This window comes from Urocampus carinirostris, chromosome 3 (genome assembly GCF_059441175.1).
Source record: "Urocampus carinirostris isolate Australia breed hairy pipefish chromosome 3, RoL_Ucar_1.0, whole genome shotgun sequence".
Lineage (NCBI taxonomy): Eukaryota > Metazoa > Chordata > Actinopteri > Syngnathiformes > Syngnathidae > Urocampus > Urocampus carinirostris.
In genome coordinates, this window is record NC_142351.1 from 3,393,307 (window position 1) to 3,410,602 (window position 17,296).

Sequence of the window (17,296 nt, forward strand, 5' to 3'; positions counted from 1 at the left end):
AAAAAGGTTCCCGACCCCTGATGTAGACTCTAGCATCCTCCACTCCCACCTTCTCCGGGTAAGCAAATTGCAGATGGTCAATGGCGTGACGGACCTATTAGTTTTGATTGTTAAAGGGGGAACGAATTGGGCTACTGATGGGTCACGTGTTGTATATTCTTCATATTCATATTTCAGGTTAATGTTGTCTTACAATGTGGTCATGGTGATTTCCAGACTCAACTTCACTTTGGCCCAGGAAAATCCAAGTCCCTTTTCTGTCTTGATTTAACACACAGTTAAGTTTCGGTTCTGGCAAAAGTCATAACATATAACATGTTTTCTGACTCTTTTATGGCCAAAATAACAACACATTTCCGAATGGCTTTAAATTATATCTATTTGGTTTAGAACCAATTCGGTCAGCAGGTGGTGGTATCTGTTTCCAACACGAATTCATAAGAAATAGCTAGTATTTATCATGAAAGATGCAACTTTAAATACAAAGTATTTTCAGCTTTAAATGATCAATTTTGTAGTTTGTTGATATGGATAATGATTGCTCAGTCCAGAAGAACAATAAGATCGACCCACAAATAATGCACGTTTCATTTCAACACAATACATTTTATTCACATGGCAAAAAAATGTATCGAACGAAAGAATAAAGCACATTGTTGACATAAGCATTCAGTGATAGCAAGGGAGAAGGCTGAAGAAATTATGCAACATGTTAACAGTACTGATCAATGAACCCGGTTTTAAGATAATAAACTCATTTCAATGATCAGGGATTCTTTTCATAGCGTACCAAAATGGGTTATTTGCCCAAAACACAAAAGAGGTTGTTGCACTAACCCTTTCTGTGTGCTTTTGAGAACAAAAAACCCTCATGGAAGGGGTATGTGAAGCAGCACATAGCCAACCAGAAAGATAAAGAAATAAAGGTTCCTATCTCTTTTGGGGGTGGACTTCACGAGGATATTTCTCATCCGGACGACAGGGACGGAGAGAACCACAGGCTCTCCAAGCTTTGGGGCTCTAGGTTGGCGATCTTGTTATTATAATAATGATCTATCTATCTGTCTACCTTGGTCATATCCCCCAGGAGGGGTGACCGACAGCAAGACAAACTCATACAATAACAAAGAAAATAAAAGGGAATATATAGCAAATAACGCACACAAACATTTTTGGACCATGGCCAACCCAAATACACAAACAAGTAAGGCACCCCGGCACCGAATTTGGTCATGCTTTCGTCCGTCCAGATAAAATGGGACACAAGAAAGCGGCCGTGTCACTCGGGTAAGGGTGAAACAACACACTCTTTAGTTAAACAGGGCCCGACAGCCTTCATTGGTTTAACCTTGCCGCATCATACAGGTGCCCTGCCCATCCCTTAGAATGCACCCAAACATCCCACTACCCTATTACGACACCTCTCCACTCATTCCTATCACCAACAATAGCTCTAGCTTTCACTAATAGTGATAATTGTTGATAAAAGGCAATATTTTATGCAGACAGACAATGATATCGATGATCTATTAAGAAACATGACACATATGAGATTAATTAATCTTTTGCATCTCTATGAAGACTTTGGGGTTTTAAATCTTTATTATACAGCTGGAGAGTCTGCTCACTTCCTGTGAATGAATGTGGGTTTTTTTGGTGTGATTTCAATTGTCCATTTTGGTTGAATTATTTTACCACAAACTGAGCAAGAAAAAGGCTTCTCGCCAGTGTGGGTTTTAATGTGTGTCTTTAAGTTTCCACTTAAGGTAAAACTCTGACCACAAATTGAGCAGGCGAAAGGCTTCTCGCCAGTGTGGGTTCGTTGGTGTAATTTCAAGTGTCTGTTTCGGGTTAATTTTTTACCGCAAACTGAGCAGGCGAAAGGTTCCTCGCCACTGTGTTTTTTTCGGTGTGATCTTAAGCTCCCGTTCTGTGATAATCATTTTCCACGAGTTGAGCAGGAGAAAGGCTTCTCGCCAGTGTGGGTTCTAGTGTGTACATTCAAACCCCCACTCTGGCTGAATCTTCAACCGCAAACTGAGCAGGCAAAAGCCTTCTCGCCAGTGTGGGTAAGTTGGTGTAATTTCAAGTGTCTATTTTGGGTGAATTTTAAACTGCAAAATGAGCAAGAAAAAGGCATCTCGCCAGTTTTGGTTAGTGTGTGTGTGTGTTTTTAAGTCCCTTTTATGAGAAAATCGTTCTCCTCAAATTAAGCAGGCAAAAGGCTTCTCGCCAGTGTGGATTAGTTGGTGTAATTTCAAATTTTCATTTCGGTTGAATTTTTTACCGCAAACTGAGCAGGAAAAAGGCTTCTAGCCACTGTGAGTTAGTGTGTGTTTTTTTAGGATTCTACTCTGGCTGAATCGTTTTCCACAAATTGAGCAGGGGAAAGCGTTTTATCGAGAGTGGATTACTTGGTGTTTTTTCAAGTTTCCATTTTGGGTGAATCTTTGACCACAAATTGAGCAGGAAAAAGGCTTTTCCCCAGTGTGGGTTCTAATGTGTGTCTTTAAAATTCCACTAAGGATAAAACTCTGACCACAAACTGAGCAGGTGAAAGGCTTCTCGCCAGTGTGGGTTTGTTGGTGTAATTTCAGTTGTCCATTTCGGGTAAATCTTTGACCGCAAACTGATCAAGAAAAAGGCTTCTCGCCAGTGTGGGTTCTGGTGTGCATTTTTAAGCCTCCTTTCTGTTTGAATGTTTTACCACAAACTGAACAAGAAAACGGCTTCTTGCCAGTGTGGGTTTGTTGGTGTAATTTCAGGTGTCCAAGTCGGGTGAAACTTTTACCACAAACTGAGCAGGAAAAAGGCTTTTCGCCATTGTGGGTTCTTATGTGGAGTTTTAAGCTTGATTTTACAGTGAATTTCAGACCACAAATCGAGCAGGAGAAAGGCTTCTCGCCAGTGTGGGTTCGTTGGTGTGATTTCAGTTGTCCATTTTGGATGAATCTTTGACCGCAAACTGAACAAGAAAAAGGCTTCTCGCCAATGTGGGTTTTTTGATGTGATTTAAAGCTCTCTTTCAGTGAGAATCGCTTTCCACAAATTGAACAAGAGAAAGGCTTCTCGCCAGTGTGGGTTTGTTGGTGTAATTTAAAGTGACCGTTTTGGGTGAATTTTTGACCGCAAACTGAGCAGGCAAAAGGCTTCTCGCCAGTGTGGGTTCTGGTGTGTCTTTTTAAGTTCCCACTGTCAGTGAATCTTTGACCACAAACTGAACAGGAAAAAGGCTTCTCGCCAGTGTGGGTTCTTTGGTGTGATTGTAAGTTACAATTATATGAGAATCGTTTTCCACAAATTGAACAAGAAAAAGGCTTATTGCAAGTGTGGGTTAGTTCGTGTGATTTTAAGTGTCCATTTCGGGTGAATCTTTTACCACAAACTGAGCAGGCAAAAGGCTTCCTCCCAGTGTGGATGTTCATATGCAACTTTATATAAGACTTGCTTCGAAACGTTTTCCCACACTGAGAACATGTGTTACCACCTTCAGCGTTTGCGGAGTGGGACGTGTCGCCGTCATCCGTTTCTACGTGTTGACGGGAGCTGGTACTTAGAGGCTCCTGCCAACTGTTATTTTCAGGTTGTCCTTGATCTTCAGGTTGACCTTGATTTTCGACAGTTGAACGGACCCTGGTCACGAGCAAGACTGGAAAATCATCCTCCTCTTTAACGCGAACAGGCTCCCCATCCTCTGTCTCTTGCCTAACGTGATAAGGCTTCAGATCTTCCTCCTTCTCCTCAATTTTAAGGCCAGGCAACTCCGGTTCCTGTCGCGCAGTCGGAAGATATTTTGGGCTGACGTCTGCAAGACACAAGTCACATTTATTTGTATTGCCCTAAACTCGTTCAGTGCCATAACATATCAGTACGTTTTCATAAGCAGTGTTTCTGAGTGCCAAAAGGTAAAAACAATTCTAACGGCTGCGGCGCTGCTGATCAGTAAGTATTAGGCCTCTGGGAATGAAATCATCACTAGATGGTAGGAGTAGCTTTGACCAGATTCCTTTGTAGACACTTAGTGCCGCGTTTTGTTCCTGTATTTGCCGTATTACTTTGTACAGCAGTGACGAGAAAAGCAAATATATAAGTACAGACTGTTAACGCTTCAAATCTTTATTCTTTCTAAAAAATGACCAAGGGCCTTCGTTGGGATTACGTATCCTAGGACCCTGCGATCACCATGACGACCTGAATCATGTGATCCGGCACCCGAGACATCAGGGGCTGAGAATTTTTGCAAAGTTCATGCATAAGTTTCATGTTCTCTCAATCAAATGTTATTTTTCAAGCAAAATGCCCTTGTGTTTATGTCGCAGCAGCGAAAAATGTGTTTAAAGTATGGTTTAGGTATTCAAGGTATCGAAAATATAGATGTAAAAAAAAAAGCACCGAGGCGAAACTTCTGCTTGAAATGCATCGTTTTGCAAGGAGCCATTTTTTTTAGAAGTTTTCCGGGAAACAAGTATTTTCAAAAAACATGGCAATGTCATCAAATCGACTAAATCAACTGTTGTCTCATGAAAGATGACTGTTAAAGCTTTCTTTTGGTGTGCCCTATTCCTGTTTAGCTACAGAGCTAGATTTTCTGTAGGCTATCAAAAATGAGTCAATTTGGCCAACATCGGCTGCCATCGGCACTTCCCATTTGAGAGAAACGTCTGGCACTACTCAGAAACACTCGCAGAGGGCTGCAAAAACCACCACGACAACATCCCATGATCTGAAACCTACGCGAGGGCAAGGAAAAAAAAATCCCAGCATGAGGAGAATGAAGAAACCTTGAGAATGAGTCACACGTGAGGTCATCCATCTCCTCGACCAGGCCAAAATGGATGATGCAAGGGCAACACTAGAAAACACACAACCGACATCCGAGTTTTTCTATTCCATAGGAAGTCTCTGGCTGTCTGCTGGGGTTTAATTGGTCCCTCCTGGGTTTAAAAAAAAATTATTTGAAATTAATATGAATTTTATAAATAAAAAAGGTGAGGAATCCGCCCAGTACTACACGACAGGAGTTGACCTGAAAAGAGTTGGGACCACCGTTTCCAAGGTTACTGTAGGAAATACACTAAGACGTCATGATTTGATATCACACATGGCACAAAAGGTTCCTCTGCTTAAACCAGCATATGTCGAGGCCCGTCTTCAGTTTGCATATGACCAATTGGATGATACGGAGGAGTCGTGGGAAAAGATTTTGTGGTCAGGTGAGACCAAAATTGAACTTTTTGGTCATAATTCTACCAAGCGTGTTCGGAAGAAGAACAATGAAGAGTGCAATCCTTACTCCGAAGCATGGGGGTGCTTTGAGGGTGTTTTTCTGCACATGGGACAGGACAAGTACACTGCATTAAAGAGAGGATGACTGGGGCCGTATATTGTGAGATTTTGGGGAACAACCTCCTTTCCTCAGTCAGCCAATTGAAGATGGGTCGTGGCTGGATCTTCCGACACGACAATGACCCGAAGCACACAGCCAGGAAAACCAAGGAGTGGCTCCATAAGCAGCATATCAAGGTTCTAGCATGGCCCAGCCAGTCTCCAAACATGAATCCAAACGAAAATCTTTGGAGGGAGCTCCAACTCTGTGTTTTTCAGTGACAGCCCAGAAACCTGACTGATCTAGAGAAGATCTGTGTGGAGGAGTGGGCCAAAAAATCTCCAGCAGTGTGTGCAAGCCTGGTAAAAGACCACAGGAAACGTTTGACCTCTGTAATAGCAGACAAAGGCTACCGTACCAAATATTGACATTCATTTTCTCAGGTGTTAAAATACTTATCTTCAGCTATATCACACAAATAAATTGTTAAAAAAAATAATGCATTGTGATTTCTGAATTTTTCTATTTAGTTTATCTGTGACAGCGTGGACATGGATCCACGATGAAAATTTCAGACGCCTCCATGAATTCTAAGTGGGAGATGTAGCAAAATAGCAGGCTGTTCAAATATTTATTTTTTTCCACTTTATGTATCTTGATAGAATGAGCGAGACAGAAGCCTGAAACTTATTTGAAAGGAAAGTACGGTGGACGTCGACGGCCAAATATCTCGTATTGCAGAAAGTATAACAGCCAACCTGCTCTGTTCAACACAATTCGGAGTATCTTGTAAACAGTTCCTGGCAACTCTGGTTCCTGCCACGCAGTAGGAAGATATTCTTCACCCATGTCTGCAACACACAAGTCAAATCGCATTTATTTGTGACGCCTTTACTCACAGAAACTCAAAAAGGGACGCAGAGAAGACCACAAGGTTCCTACAGCTTAAGGCAAGTTCAATTCAAGACTTTTTGAATGACTTTGGATGTCAAAATTAAGAAAAAGTTCACAAAACACACGATTGAAACAGACAAAAAAAAAACACGACATGAATACAAGAACATTTTAAACAAAAATTTTTTTTTTAAATTACATTTTGGTCCAGTTGAAAAGGTTTGATCTGAAAAACATAGCACTCTCCAGAGTTTAAGACATTTAAGCAGGTTGCAATGGGTGTTGCAAGGGCCTCAGTGCATCCTTTAATAGAGCGGCGCTGCCAAGAGCTGCTGCCTTTTCCAGCAGCTGCCCAATTGTTTTATTGTCTGCTCCTATCTTCGGTGTTTTTTCTTCCCGTTTTGACAACTACACTGTGGATTACTTCTATCCTATGGACATGGGTTTTAGCGCACAATAAATGTGTGTATTTCAACTCCTTGCCCTGAGGAATTCTAGTACCGGCGTGATGAAGGGGCCCATGGTGAAAGGACAGCCGGAGCTAGCGAAGCGGCTAGCGGCGTTATAAGTCTTCGGTACCATCCGCAATCATGGTAAATGCGAACTCACGACCAAATAAGATCATCGAGTGGTTTTTGAAAACATCGAAGCGCACAGGGAGCGCAGTTGCTGTGTTTTGCGGAAACGTGGCTCACGTTTAGCATTCCGGACGCTAACGTGTAGCCACCCGGAGCCACCTGGAGAAATCCGGCTTCAACGTCGCTGAACAGACACACGAAAGCCGGGGGGAATCGGAGAGGAGGTGGACTTGCTAACACGAGGTGGTGTATCCTGGATTTTTCACAAAGAAAAGATTTCCATCTGCCGCAGGAATGTCGAACTTTTGGACTGGCGTGACGTCATCCGCTCCGCTACAAGCACCCACGGGCGTCATGTTAATCTGTTAATAAACAACGGGGTAGACTGCTGGAAGTGTGAATTTCCCTACGGGGATGAATAAAGTATATATCTATCTATCTATCTAATACACGGTCAACCTCAACATTAAATATAGAGTAAGAGATGGAGAGATCAAGCTTCCTGTCTCAAAATTTCAAAAGATGCAGCAGGTTCTACAGTAGTTGGCATCTGGTCCAGCTGCCAATCTGAATACAGTGGAACCTCGGCTTTCAAACGCCTCTCAGTTGGATCAAATCGGAGTCCGACCAAAAATTTCGAGAAATTCTTGCTTCGCTGTTTGGTCAAAAAATTGGAGTTTGAACGCGGGTAATGCGTAAGTGCGTACGCTCGGGCGCCATGCTGAGGGGCGTACGGGCGTAGATTGCTCTTTTTGTGACGGACTGTTATCGCGTGCGGACGTGCTTCGTTTTGCTTTCGCTTTTAATATAGGTGTAGGAAGTGTTTAAGCCCCTAATTATGCCTCCGAAGAAAGTCGGTGCAAGCAGCAAAGTTGCTACAGGTGAAAAAAGAAAAGTAGTGCGTACAACTATTGCATTTAAGAAAGAAGTAATAGCAAAATATGAAGGAGGTGTGCGAGTCTCTGATCCTCTCCCCACCGTCCACCTGCGCCTTCTACTGACCACCACAAAGGTAAAAAAATCATTCATTATTCTTTTCTTCATCCTTTTTTTAAATTTTTACACGTACATGTTAACGTAATCTTTCGTACGGAAGACTACGATAGCGTACGATTAGCCTGGGTTAGCTTTATGTTTACGCCCATGGTAAACATTCACGGTGTTGGAACGGAATAAAACGATTTACATTATTTTTAATGTCAAGTCAAGTCATGATCGAACAAATCATTTTTCGAACAAGGTTCTGGAACGGATTATGGTTGAGAACCGAGGTTCCACTGCAGTCAGAACGCCTGAACCTTGCAAACTTCTAAGCTCGTCCTTCTCCCTCAAGGACGAGGAAACAAAAAGTATGAGGTTACTCATAAGCTATTAAATATGAGTGTGTCTCAAGTCGAGATTGGAACATTTCCTGTCAAAAGGTGTCGGACAGTCCCAAACCTGACTTGAGAGACGTTTATTTAAACAGCAACAACAAAAGACTGTACCGGCGAAAAGGGGGTGTGGGACTTGGGTAGTAAAGGAGGAGATCTTGAGAGGGAAACTTGAGAGGAGATCTTTGGGTGGCGAGAACCTTGAAAATAGGTAACCTGGTAATACCTTTAAGAAAACGCTAAAATTGGCAGGTCTTGGGACAAGGAGGGAAAACTTGAGAGGGAAGTTCTTGGGAAGGAGAGAATTTTGAAAAGGAGACTTTGGAATACCCTTAAGAGGATGTTGGAGATTCGTGGCAAGTCCTGAAGTGGAGAAACTATAACGTGAAGGCAATTGAAAGAGGAAGTTGTGGGAGGCGAAGCTTGATGTCTTGGTGAGTGAAAGTCAGCGGGAATAGAAACGGTTCAGCAAAATGAGGTGGGAGCCTGGGTTATTGATTGTCTAATTGCAAGAAGTGTCGGGGGCTGGAACACGTGGTAAAGCTGCCATCTTTTGGATATAAGAAGGACTGAAGGCACCAAACCCTGACATTTCCACATGGTTGTGTAAAATCCACCCGGTTGAAATTGCAATGCACTTTTGGGTTTAAGTCATGTAGGTATGAAAAGTAACGTAAATAAATCAGGGAACCATTGAAGTTTTGATGCGACCTTATACGAGTTGCGGCTTAACTTCATTTTAATTCGAGCACTTTTGCTTTTTAGTTTGAGTGAAATTTTTCAGGGAGCCATTGAAGTTTTCATGTTACTTTATACGAGTCACTCGAGATCCTCATTTCATCTCCTGCACTTTTAGGGTTTGCCCTAGGTGAAAAATGAGTCATTTATAGTCAAAGGCTGAGAGAACTGTATTTAAAACCACTATTCTTTCTTTCTTTTGAATAGTGGAATTTTTGGGCCAGCCTGCAAAAGTTTGGGAAGCATGGTCACTGTAGCGGAAGGGAAAATGACGGACCTGCGCCGAGCTGCTTGGAAACAGGGTCCGGCCCTCGACGTTCTCGCTCGGTCTCCTCTTTGGTTCCCCGGAGATTCTCTTGAAAAGATCCTTCAGCACTGGAGCACATTTTCTCCAAGTCTGAACAAAAAACGCCACGATGTGTCGCTCCAACTCGGTAGTTGAAAGGACAAACCTTCGAAGAGGACCGCAAAGTGATACTTCTGCCGAGTTTACGTCTTTTGAAGTGGACTAGAGGGCTTTCTCGACATTCTCTTGTTCGGCAGCCATGACACCTTCTCCTTCGGAACACCGCCGCAATGGATTGTGGGACACAGATATAGACGATTGGATAGGTCGGTGTGCTCTAGCAGCCCACTAACTAGCGTGCCCAGGAGGCGGCCATGTTGTTCGGGGCAACTTCGCGCAATGGACTTTGAAAATACATCACAACCTGCTCATTTTAAGACTGATTTGTATGTGGGTAACTTGTTGTTATCAACAGTACGGCAAATTAGATTGAAAACATTTAAGAAACTGAAAAAGTATTCGTTGAAAAAACTTACGTTATTAAAACAACCATTTATAAACAATTATAGAAGTTACATTTTAACACTGTATATTAAAGACCTATTTCAAATTCAAAATCAGTGTTAGGAGGACATCTTGAGACTGCGAAAAACTGGCGTAACCTTTTTTTAACATTTTTTTTTGTTTTTTCCAAATCGAGGTAAATGAATTACCATTATATACACAAATGACTAGCAAAAAAATCATCTATGTATAAAAAACCAAACAAACAAAAAACACAAAGTTAAAAGAAATTGGTCATGTGAAGTGTACTGAAGTGTCCGTATAGTTCAGGGGTTTCAAACTCAATTATACAGAGGGCCAGAACTCAAACCACACCTTTGGTCGTGGGATGAACAAGATAGATATGTAATACACTTTCCTTTTAAAAGAAATAAATAAATATGAATTTAAAACGTTCAGGAATATTATTCCAGAATAGACAAACTTAAACATAAATTGAATTAAAAATTCTTGCTCTCCATAAAAATATCCTCTGTCAAAACTATTGAAATGAAAATTTGAAAAAAAAAGGGAAAATATGAATAAAATGAGCAGGTTGTGATTTTCTTTTCAATGTCCAGCCATTGTGCGAACATGGCCGCGCCTCGTAGGCACGCTAGTTAGTGGGCTGACGACCAATACAGTCGTCTGTTTGTATCTTTGTCCCACAATTCATTGCGGCTTGGTTTCGAAGTTGAAGGTGTCATGGCTGCCAAACAAGAGAATGCCGAGAAAGTCCTGTAGTCGACTTAAAACGACGTAAACTCGACAGAAGTATCACTTTGCGGTCTTTTTCGAAGGTTTGTTCTTTTTACTCCCGAGTTGGAGCGTTTTTCGTTGAAAACTGGATAAAATGTGCTCCAGTTGGGAAGGACCTTTTCAAGAGAAGCTTCGGGGAGTCAAAGAGGAGACAGAGCGAGAACGTCGACTACCGGACGCTGTTTCCAAGCAGCTCGGGGCAGGTCCGTCATTTTTCGCTTCTGCTACATACTTGGCATCAGGGGCGTTACCAGTGAGTGGTGGCCGGTGTTATGCCGAGAAATGCGTCCCTGCCGAGATTTGCATCCCCTCGCTACTATAACCACCTTTACCTCGTTTTATCTCAATTTTACCTCACTTTTCGGGAATGTAATTGCGAACAAATAACCAAAACCACTTCGTCTTGCATTTGTTGGAAATTTAATACAACTGAAACCATTTCAGTCTTTGTATTTGTTGCGAATGTAATCGAACAGTAATGCACACCGTATATAAACCACTTTTGAGCAGGTAACGTGTTTATTTTGCCTTTTTCGACTCAAATTGCTCGTTTTGAAACTGTTATGCTCGCTACCATAAAGCTTATTATGTCGAAATGAACTGTCAAATCATCAACAGATAAACGGGAGACGTTTATGTTACCTGATCAAAAGTGATTTATATACGGTGCGCATTACCGTTTGATTACATCAGGGGTCAGGAACCTAAGTCTCGCGAGCCATAAGTGGCTCTTTATGAGTACCTGTGGCTCAGAGACAAATTTGATTGCATGCAAATTTTCTCCATCTCGTTCAAAACTTGAGCCAATAAGCCTGTTCAGATACACGCAAAGCCAAACCTAAGCTGAATTTCAAAGCAGTACTGCACAGAATATATAGGGCACGTTTTTTGCTACAATTTACAGTTAAGGTGTGACACCCAAAAAAAAAACACTCGCTAAAGAATCCTTTATATAAAAGCTCACTGTATAATCTGTGTTCAGTGTTCAGATACCTTATGATGAATCCACAGAACAAACTGTAAATACACTAAAACACCGGGAAGAGAACTTAGTTATTTGATTGGGTGAGTGGGAGAGATGGGTGGAGCTATGCAAAAAGTGCAAGGACTCCCTCCCATCTCTCGCCCTACGCTGTCTGCGCAAAACGTAAGCACATCAGGTTCCCTGTTTGCAGAATGTTGTGACGTTTTTACAAAATAACTGCTTGCATCTGGTTTTGAAACCAATATGTATGAAAAAAAGGGTCAAAATGAGTTTCACCGATTTTGAGTCATTGCAAGAAAGAGACAAGTTTAAAGTGGTATGTTTGTTGATTTTGGGACACGGGCTCTGGCATTATTCTCTTTTCATCATTTTTATTAAATCATCAAAAATAAATATGCTGAAGACTAAGCTATTGTCTGGGGCGCGGGTTTAGCAATTGAGTCAATTTGTCTCATAATATGGTGTGGCCCTTTACCAAAATAAAATATATTTTCCTTTTATGGCTCTTTGAGTCAAAAAGGTTACCGACCCCTGGATTACACTCACATCAAATACAAATACGGAATGAAATGATCTGCATTTCTATAGCGCTTTTCAAGTCAAGACTTCCCAAAGCGCTTTACAGTGTGCTTCACATTTCCCAATAGCGCCCATGCAGCCATATCAGGCGCTAACCTGCTTATTGGGGGCAGTAAGGGTCCAGTGTCTTACCAAAGGGAATGGTTTAAGTTGTATCACATTCCCAACAAATGCAAGACAAAGTGGTTTTGGTTATTTTTTGGTTTGAACAATTTTATTGACACTTTTATTAGCAATTAAACACATTCACAATTTCATTATATTCTATTATAACAACATGAGGTTTGAACAGTTTTTATCAACACGGCCATTGAACACATTCACAATTTCACCGTATTAAATTCCAACGGTATGGATCATTATGGAAATATCTGTTTGCCATGACATTCCCGAAAAATGAGATAAAACGAGTTCAAAGTGGTTATAGTAGCTACAAGATGCAAATCTCGCCACGGGAACATTTATCTGCATAACAGGTTAGGTTCCGGAATAAGATTTGGGCTTCAAATCAGGGTTTTAAACTTATTTTAAGGTTCCAAAATAGGATTGAGGCCAGGGCTAGAAAAACTAAGGCTTAGGCTCCTTGTTAGGGTCTCAAATGGAATTAAGTGGTCAGAATAGGATTGGGGCTAGTTACAGCTAGAGTTAGGTTTAGGTTGTGCAGTCCTTTGAGACATTTTTTTGTGATTAAGAGCTACATAAATAAATGTGACCTTACTTGACAACCTTTTTGGTGTGGCGTGCCACTTTCAAATGTCCTTGAAAATCAGTGTGCCACACCAAGCTTGATAACTCGCACAATTTTTTTTTTATATCCATCACAGCTGTAGTTTTACTCGAGTCCAAATTACACAACATGGTTATACATTGAAATCGCATAACTGACCAATTTATCTTCCGCTCTTCTTGTTCTTCAAAAAACTAAAAAATGAATGTGAGAGACTTGTGGAAAAGCCTGTAGACATCCAGGACGTCAACTTTTTACCACAGGGATTAACCACAATCAACCATTCACGTTGCCATGTTTTTTGAAAATACTTGTTTCCCGGAAAACTACTGAGAAAAATGGCTCCTTGCAAAACGATGCATTTCAAGCAGAAGTTTTGCTTCTGTGCTTTTTTTAATATCTTTCGATATATATATTTCAATACCTAAAATATCTAAACAATACTTTCCATAAACACAAATAACATTTGATTGCAAGAACACTAAACGTATGCATAACTTTGCAAGAATTCTCAGTCCCTGATGTCTCGGGTGACGTGATCACGTGATTCAGGTCGTCATGGTGATCGCAGGTCCCTATGATACGTTATCCCAACAAAAGGCCATGGGTCATTTTTTTTAGATGGACTAAAGATGTGACCCGTTAACAGTATGTACTTATATCTTTGCTTTTCTAATCAAAGCCATACAAAGTAACACGGCGAATACAGGAACAAAACGCGGCACTAAGTGTCTACAAAGGAATCTGGTCAAAGCTACTCCTACCATCTAGTGATGATTTAATTCTCAGAGGCCTAATACTTACTCATCAGCAGGACCTAAGCCTTTAGAATCTTTTTACATTTTGGCACTCGGGGACAATGCTTCTGAAAACGTACTAATATGTTATGGCACTGAACGAGTTGAGGGCAATACAAATAAATGTGACTTGTGTCTTGCAGACGTAAGCCAAAAATATTTTCCTACTGCACGGCAGGAACCAGAGTTGTCTGCCGTTAAAATTGAGGAGGAGGAGGAAGATCTGAAGCCTTATCACATTAAGCAAGAGACAGAGGATGGGGAGCCTGTTGGCGTTAAAGAGGAGGACGATTCTCCAGTCTTGCTAGTGACCGGGGTCCGTTCAACCGTCGAAGATCAAGGTCAACCTGAATATCAGGGTCAACCTGAACATAATGGTTGGCGGGAGCCTCTAAACATCAGCTCCCGTCAACACGTGAAATCGGAAGACGACGACACGTCCCACTCCGCAAACGCTGAAACCGACTCGCAGTCGGAAGGTGGTAACACATCTTCTCAGTGTGGGAAAACGATTGGAAACAAGTCTCATATGAAGTCGCATATGAAATTCCACGCTGGCGAGAAGTTTTTTTCCTGCTCAGTTTGCGATAAAATATTCACTACAAGTGGAAACTTAAAGAGACACATTGGATCCCACAGTGGCGAGAAGCCTTTCGCCTGCTCAGTTTGTGGTCTAAGATTAACCACATGTCATGCCTTAAAACGACACACTCTGACGCACACTGGCGAGAAGCTTTTTTCTTGCTCGGTGTGTGGTCAAAAATTTTCCCGAAATGGACACTTGAAATCCCACCAACTAACCCACGCTGGCGAGAAGCCTTTTGCCTGCTCAGTTTGTGGTAAAACATTCAACCGAAATGAACGCTTGAAATCACACCAACTAACCCACACTGGGGAGGAGCCTTTTGCCTGCTCAGTTTGTGGTCTAAGATTTACCATGAGACGAACCTTAAAACGACACACTCTAACGCACACTGGGGAGAAGCCTTTTTCTTGCTCAGTTTGTGATAAAAGATTCACTACAAGTGGGAAATTAAAAATACACACTAGAACCCACACTGGCGAGAAGCCTTTTTCCTGCTCAGTTTGTGATAAAAGATTCACTACAAGTGGGAAGTTAAAAATACACATTAGAACCCACACTGGCGAGAAGCTTTTTTCTTGCTCAGTTTGTGGTAAAAAATTCTCCCAAAGTGGACACGTGAAATTACACCAACTAACCCACACTGGTGACAAGCCTTTTGCCTGCTCAATTTGTGGAAAGCGATTCTCACAGAATGGGAGTTTAAAATCACACCAAAAAATCCACACTGGTGACAAGCCTTTTGCCTGCTCAATTTGTGGAATACGATTCACACTGAATGGGAACCTTAAAAAACACACACTAACCCACACTGGGGAGAAGCCTTTTTCCTGCTCAGTTTGCGGGCAAAGATTCGCTGATAGTCGGAGCCTAAAAAGACATATTAGAACCCACACTGGTGAAAAGCCTTTTTCGTGCTCAGTTTGCGATAAAAGATTCTCCCACAAAAGAACCTTGAAGTTACACACACTAACCCACACTGGGGAGAAGCCTTTGTCCTGCTCAGTTTGCGGTCAAAGATTTGCTGATAGTAGGAACCTAAAAAAACACATTAGAACCCACACTGTTGAGAAACCTTTGACCGTTTGACTTTTTAGTGAAAAATTCATCAATATCGGCACTTGAAAATTACAGAAAAGACTTTTGCCTGCTCGGTTTGTGGTCAAACATTCACTGAAAGTGGGAGCTTAAAAACATTTCATCAACCAAGTATCATAAAGGCCGTCAATAGGAACATAACTTGATATGAAGATGTGTCAATTGTATTCAAATGAAACCCTGAGATAAGTGTTTGTAACGCCTCCAGTGATATATTTTACGCACCATTTTTATGAGCATGTATGCAGAATTGGGATGGAAACGGAACGATATTTTTAAGCGTTTACGACTCTTGCAATGTCTAAGCAAAAACGTCCGAAATGAAATACACATTTGCAGAGGTTTTCGAACTGTAAACCGGTCTTCTCCAAATAGCCACTTTTGGAAACAACTAAACATACCCATCGATAAATGTGTAAAATCAACTATTTAATTATGAATTTGGGATCCAATTTTGTACCAATTTTCATGGTACCAGGTAAGGCTTCAAGCTATCGTCTCACCTGTTAAGACACCCATGCTACACTCATTTGCAGGTATTAGATTGCAAAAACTAATTCAGGTGAGGAAAAAAAAACTCTATCTCTGTGTGTTCCAGTTTGGATGATTTAATGTTCGTAGAACTTGCAATGGGGACAAAATGTTATGTATCTATCTAGTGTAATAATAACTTTTTTGTTGAAATTCCTGCTGAAATATGTTTGTATGGTGTGTGTATGTTGTGTCGCTCATTGCAGTCTCCGGCACGCCGCTGACGCAACTGAAATAAAAGCCTCAATAAATGCTCCAGTCTGAATGTGGATCCTTAGTGGGACGGCGACACCACGGTTATCTATCTATCTATCTATCTATCCACCTACTTACCTAACCCAACCAACCACGCACCCACCCACCTACCTACCCACCTACCCACCTAACTACCTACCTTGGGCTCGAGAGATTTCACTGGTTTACCCCTGTTGCATCATACCGGTGCCCTGCCCACCCATTAGAACGCGTCCAAACATCCCACTATCCTTTTACAACAAACTGTCTATCTACGCTGGTCATATCCCTCAAGAGGGATGAACGACAGCAAGATAAACATACAAAAACAAAGAAAATTAAAAAAGGGAAAAAGTAGCAAAAAAACACACCCAAATTTTGTAGACCATGGCCAACCCAAATGCCCAAACACCCAAACAAGTGAGGCACCTCGGCACCTAATTTGGTCATACTTTCGTCCCTCTGGATGAAACGGGACACGAGAAAGCGGCCATGTCACTCGGCTCAGGGTGAAACAACACACTCTTCTGTTCAACAGCAGGGCCCGGCAGCTTTCGCTGGTTTACCCCTGCTGCATCATATGCCCTGCCCATCCCTTGGAACACATCCTAATATCCTTTCACAACACCTCTCCACTCCTTCCTATCACCAACAAGAGCTCTAGCTTCCACTAGATTTCGACCTCTTTCCTGCAGTGCACTCATAACACCATCCATCCACGTCAATCGCAGCTTTCTTCTTGGTCTCCTTCCATTTACTAGTGCTATATATATATATATATATATATATATATATATATATATATATTGAATACCGTATTTTCCACACTATAAGGCGCACCTAAGAGTCTTAATTTTTTTCAAAAGCTGACCATGCGCCTTATTTATGGATCAATATTAAGTTGCAAAGTCTTGCTACTAAAGCAAGAACCCGCCGACTCGATTTTCCCCCCAAACGTAAAGTAGTCCGATTGTGCCCTGGGATTTATATACCGGCGTTTCATCGGCTAACCAATGTGTCAATCATTATTTGAATCGATCACTATTGGCTAAAGTTTTTTGGAGGCTCGGATAGACTAAAGGAGCAAAACAAACCCTGCAATTGCCCGAAAAAGATGTGTCAATCAAAAGTTGAATCGATCCCTATTGGCTAAAGTTATTCGGAGGCTCGGATAGGCTAAAAGGACAAAACGAAGCCTGCAATTGGCCGAAAAGATTAATGTGAATAGCAAGTCTGGTAGAACTCACGGCATAGAGAAAGCATGT

At 41.6% G+C, this 17,296-nt stretch overlaps 2 protein-coding genes across 2 annotated transcripts; one reads left to right on the forward strand and one right to left on the reverse strand.

Annotated features, from left to right (window-relative positions):
- Positions 1 to 585: 585 nt before the first annotated feature.
- Positions 586 to 9,493, reverse strand: LOC148368350 (uncharacterized). The gene is made up of 3 exons (XM_088330374.1): positions 9,187 to 9,493; positions 6,085 to 6,177; positions 586 to 3,805 (listed from the first exon to the last, which is right to left on the reverse strand). Exons 1-3 carry the CDS (start codon positions 9,293 to 9,295, stop codon positions 2,634 to 2,636), a joined length of 1,374 nt encoding a protein of 457 aa, XP_088186500.1. The 5' UTR covers positions 9,296 to 9,493; the 3' UTR covers positions 586 to 2,633.
- A 939-nt stretch (positions 9,494 to 10,432) lies between these two features.
- On the forward strand, positions 10,433 to 16,034 carry LOC148368351 (uncharacterized). The gene is made up of 2 exons (XM_088330339.1): positions 10,433 to 10,700; positions 13,729 to 16,034. Exons 1-2 carry the CDS (start codon positions 10,592 to 10,594, stop codon positions 15,255 to 15,257), a joined length of 1,638 nt encoding a protein of 545 aa, XP_088186465.1. The 5' UTR covers positions 10,433 to 10,591; the 3' UTR covers positions 15,258 to 16,034.
- Positions 16,035 to 17,296: the final 1,262 nt, after the last annotated feature.

Coding starts and splice junctions, on each gene's coding strand:
- LOC148368351 (XM_088330339.1), top strand. CDS start 10,592: ATGTGCTCCAGTTGGGAAGGACCTTTTCAAGAGAAGCTTCGGGGAGTC. Junction 10,701..13,728: donor TTCCAAGCAGCTCGGGGCAG/GTCCGTCATTTT, acceptor TGTGTCTTGCAG/ACGTAAGCCAAAAATATTTT.
- LOC148368350 (XM_088330374.1), bottom strand. CDS start 9,295: ATGTGCTCCAGTGCTGAAGGATCTTTTCAAGAGAATCTCCGGGGAACC. Junction 6,178..9,186: donor TTCCAAGCAGCTCGGCGCAG/GTCCGTCATTTT, acceptor TGTGTGTTGCAG/ACATGGGTGAAGAATATCTT. Junction 3,806..6,084: donor AATTGTGTTGAACAGAGCAG/GTTGGCTGTTAT, acceptor TGTGTCTTGCAG/ACGTCAGCCCAAAATATCTT.